We start from the raw sequence: 18,172 nt of genomic DNA on the forward strand, positions 1-18,172 counted from the left end.
TCAACAACTTGCCCCAGGAAGCAGGTGGAAGGAAAGGAGAAAAGGGAGCTGAAGATAAGACATAAATGAAGAGACTTCCGGGACTCGAAGGAAAGGGTGGCGGGGGTGAGGGATAAAAGACTACAAATTGGGTACAGTGTACACTGATCGGGTAATAGGTGCACCAAAATCTCAGAAATCACCACTAAAGAACTTATTCATGTAACCAAATACCACCTGGTCCCCCAAAACCTATAGAAATAAAAAATAAAAATAAAATGAATAAATTTAAACAACCTAAAAAAATTTAAAGACATAAATGAAGAGAAGGAGGAAGAGAAACCTGGAGTAATCATCACAGGATACAAACTCCTGTGATAAAAGAAGCAATTAAATCTCATGCATGGGTACCCAGAAACTGACTCTGATGTGACCTAGATGGAATCGCCTCTTCAGGCGCTTTTGTAGGAATCAAATCGAATGGAAGTTAAATAGCACTCACTCCATTCAACCTAGCGATGGCAGAGAAGAATCTAATGGAGGCCAGGCTGTTCTTGCCCAGATTTTCTTATCAAAATTTCTGGGTCTGGCTGTGAACCACCCTGTCTTTGACAGGATGATCGGGATGCTCCACCCAACCCTCCTAGTCTGGCTGCAGAGCTTCCGTCTTCCACAGAGCGTTCATTCTCCTGGGTTTCTCATGCCATGACTGACACTGCCATCCATCTGCCCAATCACTCAACCAGAGCCTGGAGTCACACTCTCCTCACCACCACCCAATCAGTCACGGACTCTTGTTGAGTGAGAATACCTCTTAAATCTCACGCAAATCTTCCTTATTTTCCTGACACTGCCCTAGTTCAAGCCTCCCTCGTTTCTCACCTGGACTATTGTAACACCTTCTAACTGACCTCTTTCTCCTGGCGTTCTCCACCAAAACAGAGAAAGGCTAAAAGGAAGAATCTAACTGTGTCAATCTGCTGATTAAAATATTTTGGTGCCTTACCGAAGAGTGGGAAAGCCTTCATGACCTGACCCCTGCCTTCCTTTTTAGCCTCATCTCTGCAAGCCGTCACCACAAAGCATGGGAAGGCCACAGTACATACTATGCAGATCCTTTAATGTCTCATGCTTTTTTATTTAGAACATTCCTATCTCATTTCAGAACTAATCCTGAGCATCACTTCACTTAAGAGGGCTTTCACGCCTTCATCTTCACCTCAGGTAGCTCAGATGCCCCTCCTTTGCCATTGTAAAACACACTAGAACATATCACACTGTTACAAAACTATCTTTTTAGTTACTTCCTGTACTTGGACTGTGAGACCACTGAAGGCACAATGTGGCCCTGGCACTTGGCATGCTGTCTAGCACATCGCAGACCCTCAGTGAATACTACAGGTTGAATTCAATATAGGACCTGACGGAGTAAAAAGAACAGTGTCCTCCAGCATTTATGTAGCTGGAGGCCAGGACTCTTCCCTCTGGCTTTGCACTACAGTAAAGACATTTACTTATATTTTAACAAAGTTTTATTCTAGGCTCAGGAGAATACACGTGCAGGTTTGCTATATAGGTAAACGCATGTCACGGCGGTTTGTTGTACAGTTTATTTTGTCACCCAGGTACTAAACCTAGTATCCAATAGTTATTTTTTTTTTTCTGTTCTTCTACCTCTTTCCACCCTCCACCCTTAAGTAGGCCCCAATGTCTGTTCCTCTCTTGGTGCCCACGTGTTCTCATCATTTAGCTCCCACCTGTAAGTAAGAACATGTGGTATTTGATCATAAAATATATTTATAAGCATCATTTTCTGCTAAAATCCAGACAAAGAATCCAAAATTGAAGCTACTTCCTCTACAGCTCTATGCCAATTATTCTAGCAGAACTCATATTCTAATGTCAAGAACTCCTCAGGCAAGTACGTAAGATGGAATTACCTTTCCGGTGAGCAGGTGAGGCAATTCCTCTTCAGCAACACACTCCTCTGGAATCTTTAGCATGACCAAGAATGTTTTATTTGATGATAATTCAAGTATTTCATTTTCATCTTCATCAACATAAGTTACTAAAGAGAGTAGGGGAGGTGGAAATGAAAAACGAAAGTAAACACCTGCATATAATAATAAACTTATTTATTCCATTGACTGCCATACTTGAACATAACTATGAGCATCAAGGGTAAAGGCTGAACACAGCAAGCAAGTATAAGCAGAAATGCTTTCTCCACTCAGTAAAATTGAGTAAAATACAGGGATTTGCCTCCATCAAAATAAAAAGTTTGTTTGTTTTATGGCAAAGGGGTCTCAGATTCCAATGAATACAGACTGGGGAAAGGGCCAGAGGGAGTAGGAAGAATATGAACTTCCTTATTAGACTGAACCTGCAGCTTAGTTAGGTACACAGGTGTCAAGACAGGTACTGGGAGACGGTAGTGGGTGGGGATGAACAATGAGTGATGGAGGACAGGAAGTGGGAACAAGCAACTGCATTGACTCACCTCCCAGTTCTGTGCTGGCAAAGACCACCATGAAGAAGTGACATCATCGACCCAAACAACAGAGGTGGGACTAGAAAATGAGCATGCAAGTCCATGTCTTGAAGTCTCCCCAGGAAGACGGAGGATGAGCATGAAGTCATCGCTCTAGACTATGTCTCACAGGACAGGTATGTTGACATGCTCTGCTTGCAGAAGGGAAGCTAAACTATACTCAGAGCCCCAGGGTGTGCAGGAATTACGTTCCTGGGACAATTAGTTATGTGTTGCTGCTTGTGTTTAATGACTGCTATCTAATTGATTTTTAAGTAGTTGGAACTAAAGGAAAATCACAAAGTGAGGATCCAGGCACCAGAAGCTGGCACTAGTGTGCTAATTATGCTCCCCTGGCTCCACGCCAGCCTCACCAGCTGGCCCCACACAGGAGACCACCTCTCTGGCCCTGAGAAAGGCATAGGTGGGAGGAAGCAGGTGCTTATATTGCCATAGACTTTAAGACCATAGTGGAATAAATTCAGTGTTTGTGATGGAAGGACAGGCAAAAAGGAAGAAGATTCCTGGTATTCCTGTTACTTATTCTGTGAGGACATCTGGAAATGTGAAGCATTTGGAGCAAGGAATGTGCAGAAAAGAGTTAATATAGCAGGCCTGGGATTGCTAGCATAAAAAAGGCCTCCTCGAAATTGGTCCTGGCTAGCGTCAGAGAACCTGGATTTTCCCCTGATGAGAGGGGCTCACTGTGCCTCAACTGTTTGTACAATGTGGCTAACATCTCCTTTCCTTCTGGGAGTCTGGATTTTTGGTGCATGGTAAGTGAAGGCTACGTATATGACCAACCCCCATTGAAAACCCCAGGCACTGAATCTCTAATAAGCTTCCCTAGTAGATGAGATCTCACATGTGTTGTCACAGTCTATTGCTGGAGGAATTAAACAAGTCTGGTGCAACTCCACTGAGAGAGGACACTTGAAAGCTTGCTCCTGGTTTTCTCTGGATTTTGCTGTAATTAATCATTTGATGTAATGTATCCTTTTGCTGTAATACATCAATCATCAGTAGGACTGAATGCTGAGTCCTGTGTATCCTCCTAGCAAATTGTTGAATCTAGGAATGATCTTGGGACCCCCGAACATAGGGAATTATCCCTGCGTCCTTACTTGCTATGTCATGATATTATGTTGTATGATTTTTTTTAAAAAGTTATGCCTTCATAGCAAAAAACTTGCAAAGTACAGGAAATTGTAACAAAGCAAAGAAAAAAATACTAATAATCTTGCAATCGAGAGGGTTTTTTCCTCCTATACTTGATACTATATATTTGAGGTCTTAACAAAGAGGTAATTTATATCCTGATTTTTGTTGTTTGCTGCTATTATTGCTTACTTATCCTGATTGTTTTGTTGTAAACATATCAAAAGCCATTTCCCATGTGCTTAAAATTCCTTGCAAAGATTATTTTAACGGCTTCATAATAGGCTCACCTATTTTCTTAAATATGACTTTTATTATTTTCGGCTTTCTACTTCTATAAATAATATTTCAATGGGTATCTTTGAGTTCTATACTCACCATGTAGATTCCCATAACAGATGTCAATGCCTCTGAAAACAACAGGGGATGACAAAAGGATAGATACAAGATTCAAATAACTGCTAAACTCAAGGACACTGAGAAGCGATGCCAAGTGTGAAAACAGGCCTCCCATAATAGCTCTAATAACACATATTTAATGTGTATCATCCAAATCATGAATCTGTACCAAGACCTATCTAAATAGTTGTGTGTGTCAAAATAATAACAATAGTAACAACGACAGGCTTACCCAGTCAGGAGAGTTTTTATGTCACTAATGAGATAATCTGGGCTGTACTTATTCGTGTAGAGAAAACATATTTTTAAAAAATCACAAAAACGTGTGTTGTATGTTGAAGGAACATGAAAACAGTTCTTTGGCTAGAATATAAGAAATTAAGCTTGAGAGAGAGCCCTTAAATGCCAGATGCCTTCAAGGGGTAATGGTGTGTTGTTAAACATCTCCCATGAAGAAAGTAGAGGCCGGTGTTCAACGGAGGTTAATCGGGTGGTCATGGAAGGAATAAAATGAAACCAGGAGAAATGAGGCAGAGAGGCCAACAGGCACAAGTTTGGAAAAGACTGATTTGACTGACAGCAGTGGGAACAAAAAGAAAAAATTAATGAGAAAGCCCAGGATAGTGGAAACAGAGCTGACTTTAAAGGTAGCCAGACTTAGTCTGAACTCCCGCTGGCTATTTGTTAGCCAGGTGACCTTGAGCAAGTCATTTAAATCTCTGAAGCTGCTTCCCCAACAGAAATATCAACACCTACAATGCAGGTGATAGTAAAGATGAAAACCAACATGCATAAAGTATCCTGCATGGTGCCCTGTAGTAAGTGGGAAAGTTACTATTAAGACACTACCAAGGAATAACTGGTAAGATTTGGCCATTATCTAGACATGAGAAAGAAGAAATCAAAAAGGTTTTCGAAGATATCAAGCCCAGGAACAAGCAGAATAATAGCTACTATATTAAGTATGATGTGCAAACACTCTGCTATGCACTTTATGAATATATTTTCCTCACATAATCCTCACATCAACCCAATGAGTTAAATATTGTTGTTTTCATTTTTAAATGAAGACACTGAGTCTTAGAGAAAATGCATAATTTGTTCAGGTCAATGAATTAGCATGTATTAAGGTCAAGGTATATTTATAGCCTCAGATTCTGAAATCTTTACATTTATAAATGGGAAAACAGGCCCAGAGGGTTGACAAGTTTGCCTAAAGTTACACAACTGGATAGTAGAACTAAAATAAACTTGGTCTTATATAAAGGGTGAGTGAACGAGGAAAAGATGAGCAAATTGTAATAAAGGATATGCTATGGTCTAAAAGTTTGTGTCTCCCTGAAAAATGCATATGTTGAAATCTAATCACCAACGTGATTGTATATTAGTCCATTCTCACACTGCTATAAAGAACTACCTGAGACTGCATAATTTATGAAGAAAAGAGGTTTAATTGTCTTACAGTTCTTCAGGCTTAACAGGAAGCAAGGATGAGAGCCCTCAGGAAACTTACAATTATAGCAGAAGGCTCAGGGGAAACAAGCATGTCTTATCATGGAGGAGCAGGAGAGACAGAGAAAGAGCAAAGAAGGAAGAGCCACACACTTTTAAACCATCAGATCTCATGAGAATTCACACACTATCATGAGACTAGCAAAGGGGAAATCCACCCCATGATCCAATCACCTTCCACCAGGCCCCTCTTCCCATTCAACATGAGATTTGGGCAGGGACACAAATCCAAACAGTATCAGATGGTCTTAGACAGTGGGGTCTTTGGGAGGTGATTAGATCATGAGGGGAGAGCACTTATGAATGGTATTACTGCCCTTATAAAAGAGGCCCCAGAAAGCTGCCTTTTCCCTTATACCATAGAATATATAGCTAGAAGGCACAATCTACAAAATAAAAAGTGTGCCCTCACCAGAGAACAAATGTGCTGACACTTTGATCTCGGAGTTCCAGCCTCCAGAACTGTGAGCAATAAATTTCTGTTATGTATAAGCTACCTAGTTTATGATATTCTGTTATAGTAGCCCAGGCAGACTAAAATAGTATACAAATGGTAGTTTCACATGTATAATAATTGAGATGATGATAGTTATTTTTAGATAAAGATCTCTAGCCAAGAGTACCTCTAAAACTCAGGAAAATTGTACAGACGTAGATCTAGGAGTCACCTTCTTGGAGGCATGGCTGCTGTCCTGGGAGTGAATGAGCTCACCAAGGAAAAGAATGAAGAATATGAAAAGTCAGAAAGCTGAAGAGAAGCCTCATGAACCCACAATGCAGAGGCCAAGAGTAAAAATAGCAAAATCAACCTAAAGTCCAGGAGTTCTATACACTCAGAAGAGTATAATGAAGTTGACAGAGCTAAAAGCTGACAGTGAGGCAGGAGACAGAGAAATGTTGGCTTCCACGATCAGACAATTGCCAGTAATCTTGGGAAGAAAAATTGGGAACCAATAGATACAAGAGGTTTGGAAGTCTGCAAGATTCAAATGCAGACCTTTGTTTCTGGAAGTGAAAAAAGAGAGAGAGAAAAAAACACATATCTAAATGAAGTAGCAAGAATCCTGATGGAAGACTGCTTTAAAGGCGAGAGGATGCTTGTGCATTTGAAGAGTTAACCCATTTATACCTGAGGTTGCAACTTTTTGAATTTTTGCAATCAGACTTTGGTGATGACCTTGAGCAGTGGGATATAAATAACTTCCACATGATCAGCATTCCAATAAAGGAACACAAGGCATAAATTAAGAAGAACCTGAGGATGCTTAGAGAAAGGAGGAGATATCTGAAGATCTCTGGGTTAGAGGAAGCTGAAAGATATTACATGGAGACCACAGGTAAGGGTGTCCATCTTGGTAAAGTAGAGAAACATCAGCAATTTGAAGAAAAGATAAACAGCTGAAAATGGAAAGAAAGTTCAAGGTACTGGGTCTAGCGCTGCTCTCACGTTCCTGCCCCAAAGGACCTTGGCAGCTTATAGCTTGTTAATGCCGTCTGCCTAGGATCTTCCAATGAGTCACCCTACACCAGGGAGCATTACCATGTGAAAATTGTCAGTGTCTGCCAGAACCACGTGACATCATAAAATGTAGCTCTTATTCACAACTGAAAGGCAAACAAATCCACTCAACACAATGTCACTTAGGAAGTCGTTGCTTATATCTCAGTACCACAGCATTCCTACTCATAAAAGATGTGTAAATTAAGAGATTAGGGTCAGGCAAGAATCTGGGGTATAATGTTGGGGAATATCACATAAGGGTCTCCAGGATGTTATCAATTTAAATCACGTTTCTAAGCGTCCACCTACTTGTCACAGTTTTGTTTTTGAAATATTTAAAATATTTTGCCCCAACCAAAACTTCATTAGTAAAGTGTTATCCAGGGTCTCACCTCTCCATGACTAGTGTGAATTAGTGAAGAAAGGAGAACCCTTGAGAACACTCAACTGGTTCTCCAAATTATCCAGAAAGAAAATGACTTTGAGAAAAAGATGAAGGCTTTTGTTTCTGTACTTTTCAAATCAGGAAATTTATAATTCCTTATGGAGAAGGAAAGAATCTGTTAATACCTTTTCCCTAAAGAGTCTCAAATAACAGAATTTCCTGGGTTCCACCCACAAAAATGGACAGTAAAAAAATTTCCATGTCGATTGTGAGTCTGGAGGAAGGGTGGCCTCTTTTCCCTAGTGCATACAAAGCCCCTACTCAGTACCTTAAGCTAAGCCATGATCCTGAATTTGTCATTCTTCAACGGCATACAAGGGCAGGGTAGTGGACAAGCCCATCCCATGTACAGGCAATAAAGGCTACACAGTCTGTAGAGCATGAACAGCAATAGTAAAACCTACTACAAGTTGGTCTGCTTTTCTTATCACCACATGCTGACAATTCTTAATTTGAGTGACAAAATACAACTCCCCACTGGATACCCTGCCCTAGGTACCCTATTGTCCCCTCTCCAACTTTCTGTTCTGAGATGCTTTCACTGTCCCATTTTATGTCCACCCCAGCTGCACAGTTTTGAAGGCTAAAGAAATTCCATCTTAGTTATTATTTCACTGTGTTAACTTCTGATTTCTCTGTGTTAACTTCTAGCTCTGGAAATGCCTCTAAGATTTCTATTTCATCGACTGTTTCATGTATAAGAGCACATACTTACCATAAATCTCACCCTCAGGTCAAAACAACTTTGACATTATCTACATGCCATAAATCCTGCCCTTATGCAATTGTAAAACACATCCCTTCTGAAGCAGGCATACCTTTTTTCTATGGTATTTAAGCCCTGGGCCTTTGGGGTAATGGTGCAGGAATGCACTATCTCCTCTCGCTGCTGCCCAAGGCATGGCTTCTGTTCCTAAAACCCTGTTAAATGTTTCTGTCTGAGTAACCGGATTTGTCAGTTTTTCTTTAGCTTCTCAGTTTCCCCAGCCTTTCTGGGTAGTTTTGCAAAGTCCTGCCTACTGAAGAACAACAGTTAACCCTTCTGCCTCCAAGCTTCAGTCTGAAGACTATAGAGCCCTGAGGCAGGAGATTAAGGGGTCTAGAGAAGGGTAAGCAGGCAACGAATGGCAAATGTAGTTCCTGAGGAACCTTAGTCACCCAGTAAATCCAGACATCCACAGGCACAGCCCTTGAGTCTCCCAACAGTGTTTTTGTCCCCAGACAACGTTTCCCACGCAGTACTTGAAAGTTCCACAAATATCTGATTCATATTAACAGGCTTGGCAATTAGGAAGTGGCCGATTATTGCAGATCATCCCCAAAAAATGCCTACAGAGCTGCTCTAGGTGAGGCTGGGACTGTCACAGAAGGGAGTCCCTGCCCCACCCATTTTTACCTACTGCATCTCCCCCACCCCCATGTCTAACATGACTCTCCCCACAGGCTCAAATAGCTAAGAGCTGAGATGCCAAGTAAAATAAAATATTTCCTTGATTTAAAAGTAGTTTGAAAAAATCTCTCTTACAGCATTGACATGTTAGAACACAAATTTACAATTAAATTAAAAATAAAGTTTGCACTACAAGTGTTAAAAAAAATTCTTCCCTGAATATTATCCTATAACCTTTTACATCTCCAGAAAAACTATGGAAGGCAGTGAAATACCTTCCTCTTGCAGACTGCTCTTTGTGAGGTGAAGAGGTTAGATGACTTTTTGGAAATGGAAGACAGAGCCTGGGTCTTGTGCTTTAGATTCCTGAATATTAAACCATCTAGATCTCTTGAATCATCCTTTATGATAGGCCCCAGATGCCATCAGGAACCAAATATCAACTCCCAGGATAGCACCAACTAGTCACGTCAGGACAAGATTGTGCTACTAAACCTCATTTTCAACACCTATATGTTGGAATTGATATGAATAGCAAGTATGGTAATGCTCACATCAAAACTATTGTCCTCAGCATGACAGAGGAGGTACAGCACACTTTATTAGCTTTTTCCTACCTTAACACAAGCTTATAGCCTCAAAGAGTCATCTACCACACCTGAACAATGCCCTAAGTAAAGAAGTAGACATGGTGTCTGGCCAGGAAACTCAGGTGCTGGAGGTTGACTGATGTCATCAAAGTTTTCCTATTCCTTCAGGAACTACAAAACTCTAAGACAGGAAATAAAGGGGTTGGGAGAAGGGGAAATAAGAGGTAAATGGAAAATGTAGTTTCTGAAGAAAATTCCTGAGAACTCCCTCTGGAGAGACTGGGGAGTTACCCCTTCTTGCTCTCATTCTATGACTGGGTTTGCAACGGGGAGCTGGACTCAACCCATGCCCACGTGAAGGCTGGATCATGCTTGGGAGTATCCCAGCCTCAGACGCGTCCCTCTCTACCATCACCCCCACATATAAATAAAAACAATTTTCTTCTTTTCCATTTTGAAACTGAAATTATTGTCCACCGGAGGATGCTATATTTATGCACTGTAAAAACTTTAACAAATACAATAATCATTAAAAAATTGGTAACTACCTAAAGGGCTTTAAATGATGTGGAAGACTATATCATGCAAATCATAAAAATAATAATGTTCACAAAGAATTTTTAATGACTTGGCAAAATGATCTAAACATAATATCAAAATCCTAAAGGTAGTCCACAAGACTATAAAGAAATCTAATCTCAAATTACTTTAGAAATGCAAGTAAACAAAAGACTAGAAGAAAATATTACCAAATATTAATATTATGAATGGGTTTTATGGGTAACTGAACATGTATCATTTTTCAATCAAAATAAGCAACAAAATGAAATAATATATGGAATAGATGTAGTCATATATAGTTAGCGTTCTATATGTTTTTTGCTTTATACACACATATGACACTAATAAAATAAACAGTCATTTCTAAAATAAGTTAAAATTGGGCCAGGCATGGTAGCTCATGCCTCTAATCCCAGCAATTTGGGAGGCCAAGGCGGGCAGATCACTTGAGGTCAGGAGTTCAAGACCAACCTGGACAACATGGCGAAAGCCCGTATTTACTAAAAATACAAAAATTGGTTGGGTGTGGTGGCGCATGCCTGTAATTCCAGCTATTTCAGAGACTGAGGCACGAGAATTCCTTGAACTTGGGAGGTAGAGGTTGCAGCAAACCAAGGTCGTGTCACTGCACTCTAGCCTGGGTGAGAGTGAGACTTTCTCTCAAAAAATAAATAAATAAATACAGTAAGACAACAAGAGTTTTAGAAAACTCTTTCAAATGCATTATTTATTATTTTATCATCATAATAATATATCAGACACACCAGATGAAGTATCATTATTTTAGCAAACAAATGAAAATAAAAGAATTCACATTAACAGATATCAGGATATCATAAAATATAAATCAGTGATTAAGTTAAAATATTAAGAAACCTCTTCAAGATCCAATGAGCAGAGTTGAAAGTAAAACACTGGTTTGTCTACTTCTTCTGGAGCTTATAAAACAACAAAATACAGCAACAACTGAGAAAAAAAACCCCACAAGAATCAGGGATATCTCCCACCCATACAATATATTCCAAGCCAGTCTTAAATTAACATTATAAATAACGAAGTGGCTATGAGTACATCTTCCATTTCAGTGTAAGTCACACACCTTAAGTAAGTTCTTAAAATGTGTCAACTTATTCACATCTAAATCCTCTTACCTCCAGAAAGACATACGCCTATGATGATCACTACAATAAGACCTAGGAAAACGGAGGTGATGATCATCCACAGTTTGCACCTTCCAACCACATTCTTATTACAGGAGCTCCAGGGGCTTTCCTTGTTAGCCTAGAAAGGCAGAGGGAGATTGCCAGGCAGTCATTTTGTTGCAACAGACATTTCTGAATACCTAGGATGACCCAGTGACACAGAAATGAAGGCAGGAAGACCCTGACCTCAGGGCAACACTCTACTGAATCAAGTTTACAAAAAGATCGATCAGAGGTAGAATAGAACCTCACCAAGAAGTTAGCAGGAAAATCCTCCGGGGGCTCTGAGGTGGGGAGGATAGGCGGGATTTTGAAAGATGGATTTTTGAAGGCATTCCAAACCCAGGAAAGAGCATCCACAGTGTGGATTCGTAATGCAACCGGCCAGCAGACTAGTCTGCCAATTGGAATGTGGGTTTCAGAGGCAAATAATGAACGTTAAGATGAGAGAGAGTGAAAGGCTGGGAGCACACTCAGAGGGTGTTGATGGCTGTCCCAGAATAGATTGGACTTAATTGGGTGTGCACTGGTAACTTGAAGGTTTTGAAACACCAGAGCCGTGTTGAAAATTAAGGGAAAATGATGTGTAGTTTAGAGTGGAAACACCAAGAAAAAGCCGTGGCCTAGGTTCCATGTAAAAAAGGGTTGGGAAGGGCAATGAAAGGACAGATGGAAGAGACAACAGGAAATAAGCTGCAAAGCTGGAGTGAGAAGGCTGGAGTGGGGCAGAGGAGGGGCCAGTGAAAACAAGTACAACTGCTATGGTTTATTGAGCACCAGCGTCATTTCACTTAACCCTAACAGCCCTTCAGGGTGTGCACTAGCCCATTTCAAAGACGCAATTCAGAGAGATGAGCCAGAACCAATCCCTGCTGTGTGTCTGCACAAAGCTCTCCAACTTTCCCTTTTGTCCACATCACTGTGCAGAGGTCTGATTTATGAGGGTGTCAAGGAGGAGCCCCCACCTTACCCTATGTGGTCCCATGACTCTTCTCCTACTTCCCACTCCACCATTAGGTAATTCTTACATGGAGACCATGGGAAACAACAGAATACAATGGGAAAAAAATGTTTCTGTAGCTAACACGCTTGGATTCCAAACCAAGGTATACCACTTAAAGGCAAGCTGGTTTTAAGCAAGCTACTGAAACTCATAGGCCCCAAAGTCCTCAATTTTAAAATATATAAATACTAAATGTAGCTCATAGGACTGTTGCAAAAACTAGAGATAATGGACACAAAGCATCCACTAAACAATTATTGGGAGCTCAGCTGAAGAGTGCAACCGCGCCTCCGTCGTTCCTCAGCGTCGACCATCCCACAAAGCAGCAGCCGGCACTCAAGGAGACTCGCTCCTGACTGACACCTGGCCACCTGGCCTGCTTTCTCTCCCATTCTTTTTATTTTTTTTTCGAGACGGGGTCTCACTCTGTCGCCCAGGCTGGAGTGCAGTGGCGTGATCTCGGCTCACTGAAAGCTCCATCTCCCGGGTTCACACCGTTCTCCTGTCTCAGCCTCCTGAGTAGCTGGGACTACAGGCGCCCACCACCACGCCCAACTAATTTTTTGTATATTTAGTAGAGACAGGGTTTCACTGAGTTAGCCAGGATGGTCTCGATCTCCTGACCTCGTGATTCACCTGCCTCGGCCTCCCAAAGTGCTGACACATACCTAGGCCCCACCTGTGCCTAGTGGACCAGATTGTAAGGGAGGTGATGGCAGGCCTCTGGTCTGAGGCCTCCCACCCTTAGGGAGCTAGGTCAAATCTCCCCTTTAGTGGAAGCCTCCCTCCCCACCTGCCCTCAGTGACAGCTTCCAATACCTGAGCTGTCCACATAGCCCATCTGCTGCTGCCACTGACTGCCCTGTCTGGTTTCAGGTTCAAAAACAAACAGAGACTGGTCTTATCTTGCTAGGTAAACTGAAACCACACAGAGGAGGGGTGCTCTTACACTCCCCTGTTCTTATATTCCATACCTGTGCCTTCTACAAGTAATATACATTTAACAATTGTGTGCTGTTTAGTTGTAGGGGCCTCCAGAAATTTTAAGAACGGACCCTGAGAAAATCTAAATGAGGGGACAAATGTTGGATTTCCCAAGTGCACTTTACACTGACTCTGAGGCCCAGCCTGTGGGTGCAAGGGGAGCACTTAAAGGCCCTGGGGATATCGTGCCAGAGGAAATCCCTCTTGAGTTAAGTGCATTTCTGGAATCCCAGGGATAGGGTCACCTCTCATCCCCACTCAAAACCTGGATAACTGCTTCAAAGCCAGGGAAAGCCACATGGGAAAAAGACATCCCAGTACAAGGAATCTTTAATTTCTCAGGGGACAGAAACATCTCCCCATTTACAGAGCTCCTGAGGCTGAAGGCCTGGTGCTATTTTCAGCCCTCCCACAAAAGGCAGCTGGAACCCATAAAGATTAGCACAAAATGAAATACCTAGTTTCAAAGAGATGTCAATGCATCTCCTTGGCCTCTCAGGCCTTTACTTATGCTGTCCCTTAGAGATCATAAATTAGGACTCTGGTGGGTTGAAAAAAACCACTAATTACTCTGACTTCCTGGTGGAAATCAGCTCAAAATTATACAGCCGTCATCTATAGGAAATGCCTCTTCCTGCAGCCCAGTGCCCTCACTGACCTGTCCTCAGCTCTAAGAGCAAGACTGCTGAGTGCTATCCCTTACATGATTAATAATCACAGACTTTATGTCATTATAAAATGGTCTGTCATGACAAAAAATAAAAATAAAAAAATAGGCATGATGGTTTATACTTGTGGTCCCAGATACTGAGGTGTCTGAGGTGGGAGGATCGCTTGAGCCCAAGAGGTCAAGGCTGCAGTGAGCTATGAGTGTGCCACTGCACTCTAGCCTGGGCGGCAGGAGTGAGACTCTGTCTCAAATGAAAAAAAAAAAAAAAAAGCACACGGAACTGTCAGACACTCCCAGCCAAACAATAGCTTGTATAGTGCTTCTCAGCAGTCTGTACATTAGAATCAGCTGAGGAATTAGTATCTTTTAGAAGTACCCCCAGGAGATTCCAATGTGCCCTGAGGGTGAACAGCCTCTGATACAATAGGTTTGTGCTATTTGTGCCATCTGAGTCTTGCCTCTAAACTGGATCATGAAGACACACTGCCTTCTTCACTGGCTTCATCTCTCTTGCCCAAATTCTAGGTCATGAGGAGAGGCCACAGATAGATTCTTCTCTAAGGTGCCTTCCGGAGATATTTGCAGCTGCATCTTACATTTTATTATTGTTTTACATGGCTTAATGATTTACATTTGCAAACTGCATCTTATATTCTGTGATCGTATTCTATGGCTCAAGAATTTTTGGGGCTTTCAGATATATTCACATCCGTCTTTAGATAAAGGTCTAAATACATGACACAGGATCCTGCAACAGTGGCAGGATACCTATCGCTTAGATCCAAAAAGCTTTTCTTCTTTTTGACTCAATCAGAAGCAGATATTATATAGATCAGGGAAAATTTTCTTACAGGTAAGAAACTCTTTATAATATTCATTGTGGGATTTAATCCACTTGTTTGATCCAAGCACAAAACAGCCAGTTGATTTTTGTCCTAAACTGAACAACACATGGCAATGGAGCTAATTTTTAGCTAGCCCATTGAAATAAATCTTTTTTTTTTTTTTTTTTCTGAGACGGTGTTTCGCTCTTGTTGCCCAGGCTGGAGTGTAGTGGCGTGATCTCGGCTCACTGCAACCTCCGCCTCCTAGGTTCAAGCCAGTCTCCTGCCTCAGCCTTCCTGAGTAGCTAGGATTACAGGCATGCGCCACCACGCCTGGCTAATTTTGTATATTTTTTAGTAGAGACAGGATTTCTCCATGTTGGTCAGGCTGGTCTCGAACTCCCAACTTCAGATGATCCACCCGCCTTGGCCTCCCAAAGTGCTGGGATTACAGGCATGAGCCAATGCGTCCGGCCTGAAATAAATCTTACCTGCCTCAAAACTATCAATTTACTGGTTTGTTATTCTTCAAATGATGTTGCCATCTCTTAAAATGCCTCTGGGATTTCTATTTGAAAACTGAGCCAGAGCCCCTGTTATGAGCCATGAAAGAAAACCAGCCTCACTCTATTACCCATAATTTCTTTTTCACTTTTGACCCAATCATACTGCCATGTTTACAGTGACAGCAGGCAAAGTAGAGTTCAGTGGCTTCTATTCGTTTGTCTCAAGTGCCAAGCACACATCAAGAAAGGGAAAGAAGTTCTTTCTACTGCTTTTGTTCACTCTCCTGTCACAGCTCTTCCAAGGAAGAAGAGATGTCTTCTTCCCAATCATTCCAGAACTGTTCCCGATTCCTCACCCATCCACCTGCAACTCCATTATTCCAGATGTGACACTCAACTCCTAGCTCACTTAAATTACCTAATTATAAACTACCTAACTTATAGAAATTAGTAATAATTAATAATGTAGGCAACTATAAATAAATGAGTATAAATTATATATGACATATATTTAAATTAAATATAGATAGATAGATAGATAGATAGATAGATAGATAGATAGATAGAATAAATCAACAGAAACAGCATAGTTTTGAGATCTAAAAAACACACGTTCAGGCTTCAGAGGCACCAGTGAGGGAACCTGAGCATTTTGGTAACTCCTCTGAGCCTCCCTCAATTTCTTCACTCAGCATCTTTAATCTGACAAACCAGAATACTGATGCCTTCCTCTTAAGTTAGTTGTGATAATAAAATGCATTTATGCATCAAAAGTATTTGTCGCAAGACAGTTACTAAACAGGGTTAATGAAAATACATGAACTTCAGCTACGTTTCAAAATTAGAAATCTTAATATACAGTTCAAAGAGACCAACACACAAAATTCTTAAGTGTCTGAATCTTGTCTGAATCTTTTTAATGAGCCTATATGTATTGCTTTTCTAACTGAAATACACTTCACCTTATTTTATAGAGAAAAACAGAATAATTATCACATTAGATGATGCTTTTTCTTTCTTTGTTAAAGATTTCCCTTTAACAAAGTCCAAGCATTCCTTGAAGACACTCCAAGTGCTCCTGTAGCCCTTCGCCTTCACTCCATCCTGTTACTGAGGACAGCTCTCCTATTGGGCGACCTACAAAGTTAACTTACAAAGAAGTCTAGGGTATCTGTGTATACCTTACTAACAAGGACGTCATGAGAACATGAAACAACCTTGCTACAGGGTAGGTGCTAAACAATTACAGAATACTAATAACCCTGCATGGATTTGGCATGTTCTACCCATCACCTGTTTTCAACAAGGCATTCCCAGGCCTCACAGAAGCCCGAGTAGGCACACATTACCACTACCGGACAGCCTTGCCCCTGGGACACATTGTTTAGTGGTGACTCCATCTCTGGATTCAGTCCCAAGCTAGGGAGTCTTTAGGGTGTCCGGGTCTGTCTAATCTGAGGCAAGTATTTCCAACTCCCATTCGTAGACACCGTCCTGGAGGACCCATACAGCAAGTTCACAGTTGTGGCCACTTGCACTGGTGACCAGACTATCTTTGTTCAACCTTCATTCTTCTGTGGCATTCATATTTTATTCAGAAATAAGTTTCCAAATTACTCTCCAGAGTACCTATAAAAGCAGACTTTGCAATAGGTGCAGGAGTCAATGTAGAGCAAAAGCAATGCTTTCAACTTTTGAATTTCCTGCTTATCCCTAAAATCAACAGCTGGGCAGCCAAAAAGTTGGGGGCGGAGGAGTGGGGCCTAGAAAGATGAGGTTGGGGCTCAATATGGGGAGTTCTGTGTACCCAGAAAACCTCAAGCCAATCTTAAGAGTTAATCAGAAGGTGGATGGCTGGGAAGTCAAAGCTCTGATGTTTTACAAGTCTTTGATGAGAGCGAATAATGTTTCCATCATTGCTAAGGTTGAAGCAGAAAAGAGCTTGGGCTAAAAATCGCCAGGGATTGAGAGGAGGTAAAAGCAAGGTGGGCGAAGTCTCATCCTTCGAGACAAGAACTTTGAACTTATTTTCTTTCAATTGAGCAGGGCAAGTTCACCTCCACCTGCCCCCCGACCCGCCCGCACCATCCCCACGCCAGCCCTACCCCTTCTTCTGACCGCTTTCTCTCCCCTGTGCTCTCCCCTATCTCTCTTCCTGCAGAATCGAATGGCCAGGCTGGGAGAAGGCAGAAAGTGCTTGGCGGATGGTAGGCATGGAAGAGGGCTGGGAGCTGCGGCGAGGTGGGTGGAGGCGAGGGAGAGACGTGGCAAGGCAGTGAAGGTAAGGGGAAGGCGTAAGAGATTCTGAGAGAAGGAGGAGACTCCATCTGTCATTCTCATTCTCCCTACTGGAAAAAAGAAAAACTGAATTAAAAGTTACATAACTTTAAAAAACCACCTCTATCTCCGGAGTATCTGAAAACAGGAGCGGCCACACCTCACCACTAGGATTCCTAAAGCGCTTCGGGGGTCGGAGGGGTTGGAGGATCCCAGGGGCTGGGGAGGGGACTGCTCCGGCCGAAGGGTGTCGCGGTTACTCGGCTCCATTCAGGGCACTCGAGCGCGCCCCACCCTCGCTCGGCGCCGGCGACGCCCCGCCTGGCTGGAAACCCGAAACTCGCGGGTGCCAGGCCGGGGTCCTACTGCTGTCCCGTCGCTGGCAAGTTAGGGCCAGCGCCAAGGGGACCTTACCTCGGCCGGGGGGGCCTCCTCGTCCAAAGAAGGGAAGACCTTGACGGTACCATTGAGAGGCGTGTGCTCGTTTGGCTGCCGCACGAGCACCGAGAGCTCCAGCTCGTCTACGGGTGGTGAGGGTTGGGCCAGGTCCATGGGCGGGCGGAGAAGGTCTGAGTCGCTCCGCTGGAGGCTACAGCGCAAGCAGGGTCTAGCGACCTCGCCGCCTCACACTCCACCCACTG

The 18,172-nt window shown here is 42.3% G+C and overlaps 1 protein-coding gene across 1 annotated transcript in view; it reads right to left on the bottom strand.

Annotated features, from left to right (window-relative positions):
• CUNH3orf52 (chromosome unknown C3orf52 homolog) overlaps window positions 1-18,170 on the bottom strand; it is a 32,626-nt gene extending 14,456 nt beyond the window's left edge. Inside the window, exons 1-3 of the mRNA XM_017887791.1 lie at window positions 17,946-18,170; window positions 11,217-11,346; window positions 1,920-2,047 (exon numbers count right to left, since the gene is read on the bottom strand). Coding sequence (XP_017743280.1) covers window positions 1,920-2,047; window positions 11,217-11,346; window positions 17,946-18,083 — 396 coding nt within the window. The 5' untranslated portion in view covers window positions 18,084-18,170. The remainder of the gene's footprint in view (window positions 1-1,919; window positions 2,048-11,216; window positions 11,347-17,945) is intronic.
• Window positions 18,171-18,172: the final 2 nt, after the last annotated feature.

Source organism: Rhinopithecus bieti, unplaced genomic scaffold (genome assembly GCF_001698545.2).
Source record: "Rhinopithecus bieti isolate Rb0 unplaced genomic scaffold, ASM169854v2 scaffold_17936, whole genome shotgun sequence".
Classification (NCBI taxonomy): domain Eukaryota; kingdom Metazoa; phylum Chordata; class Mammalia; order Primates; family Cercopithecidae; genus Rhinopithecus; species Rhinopithecus bieti.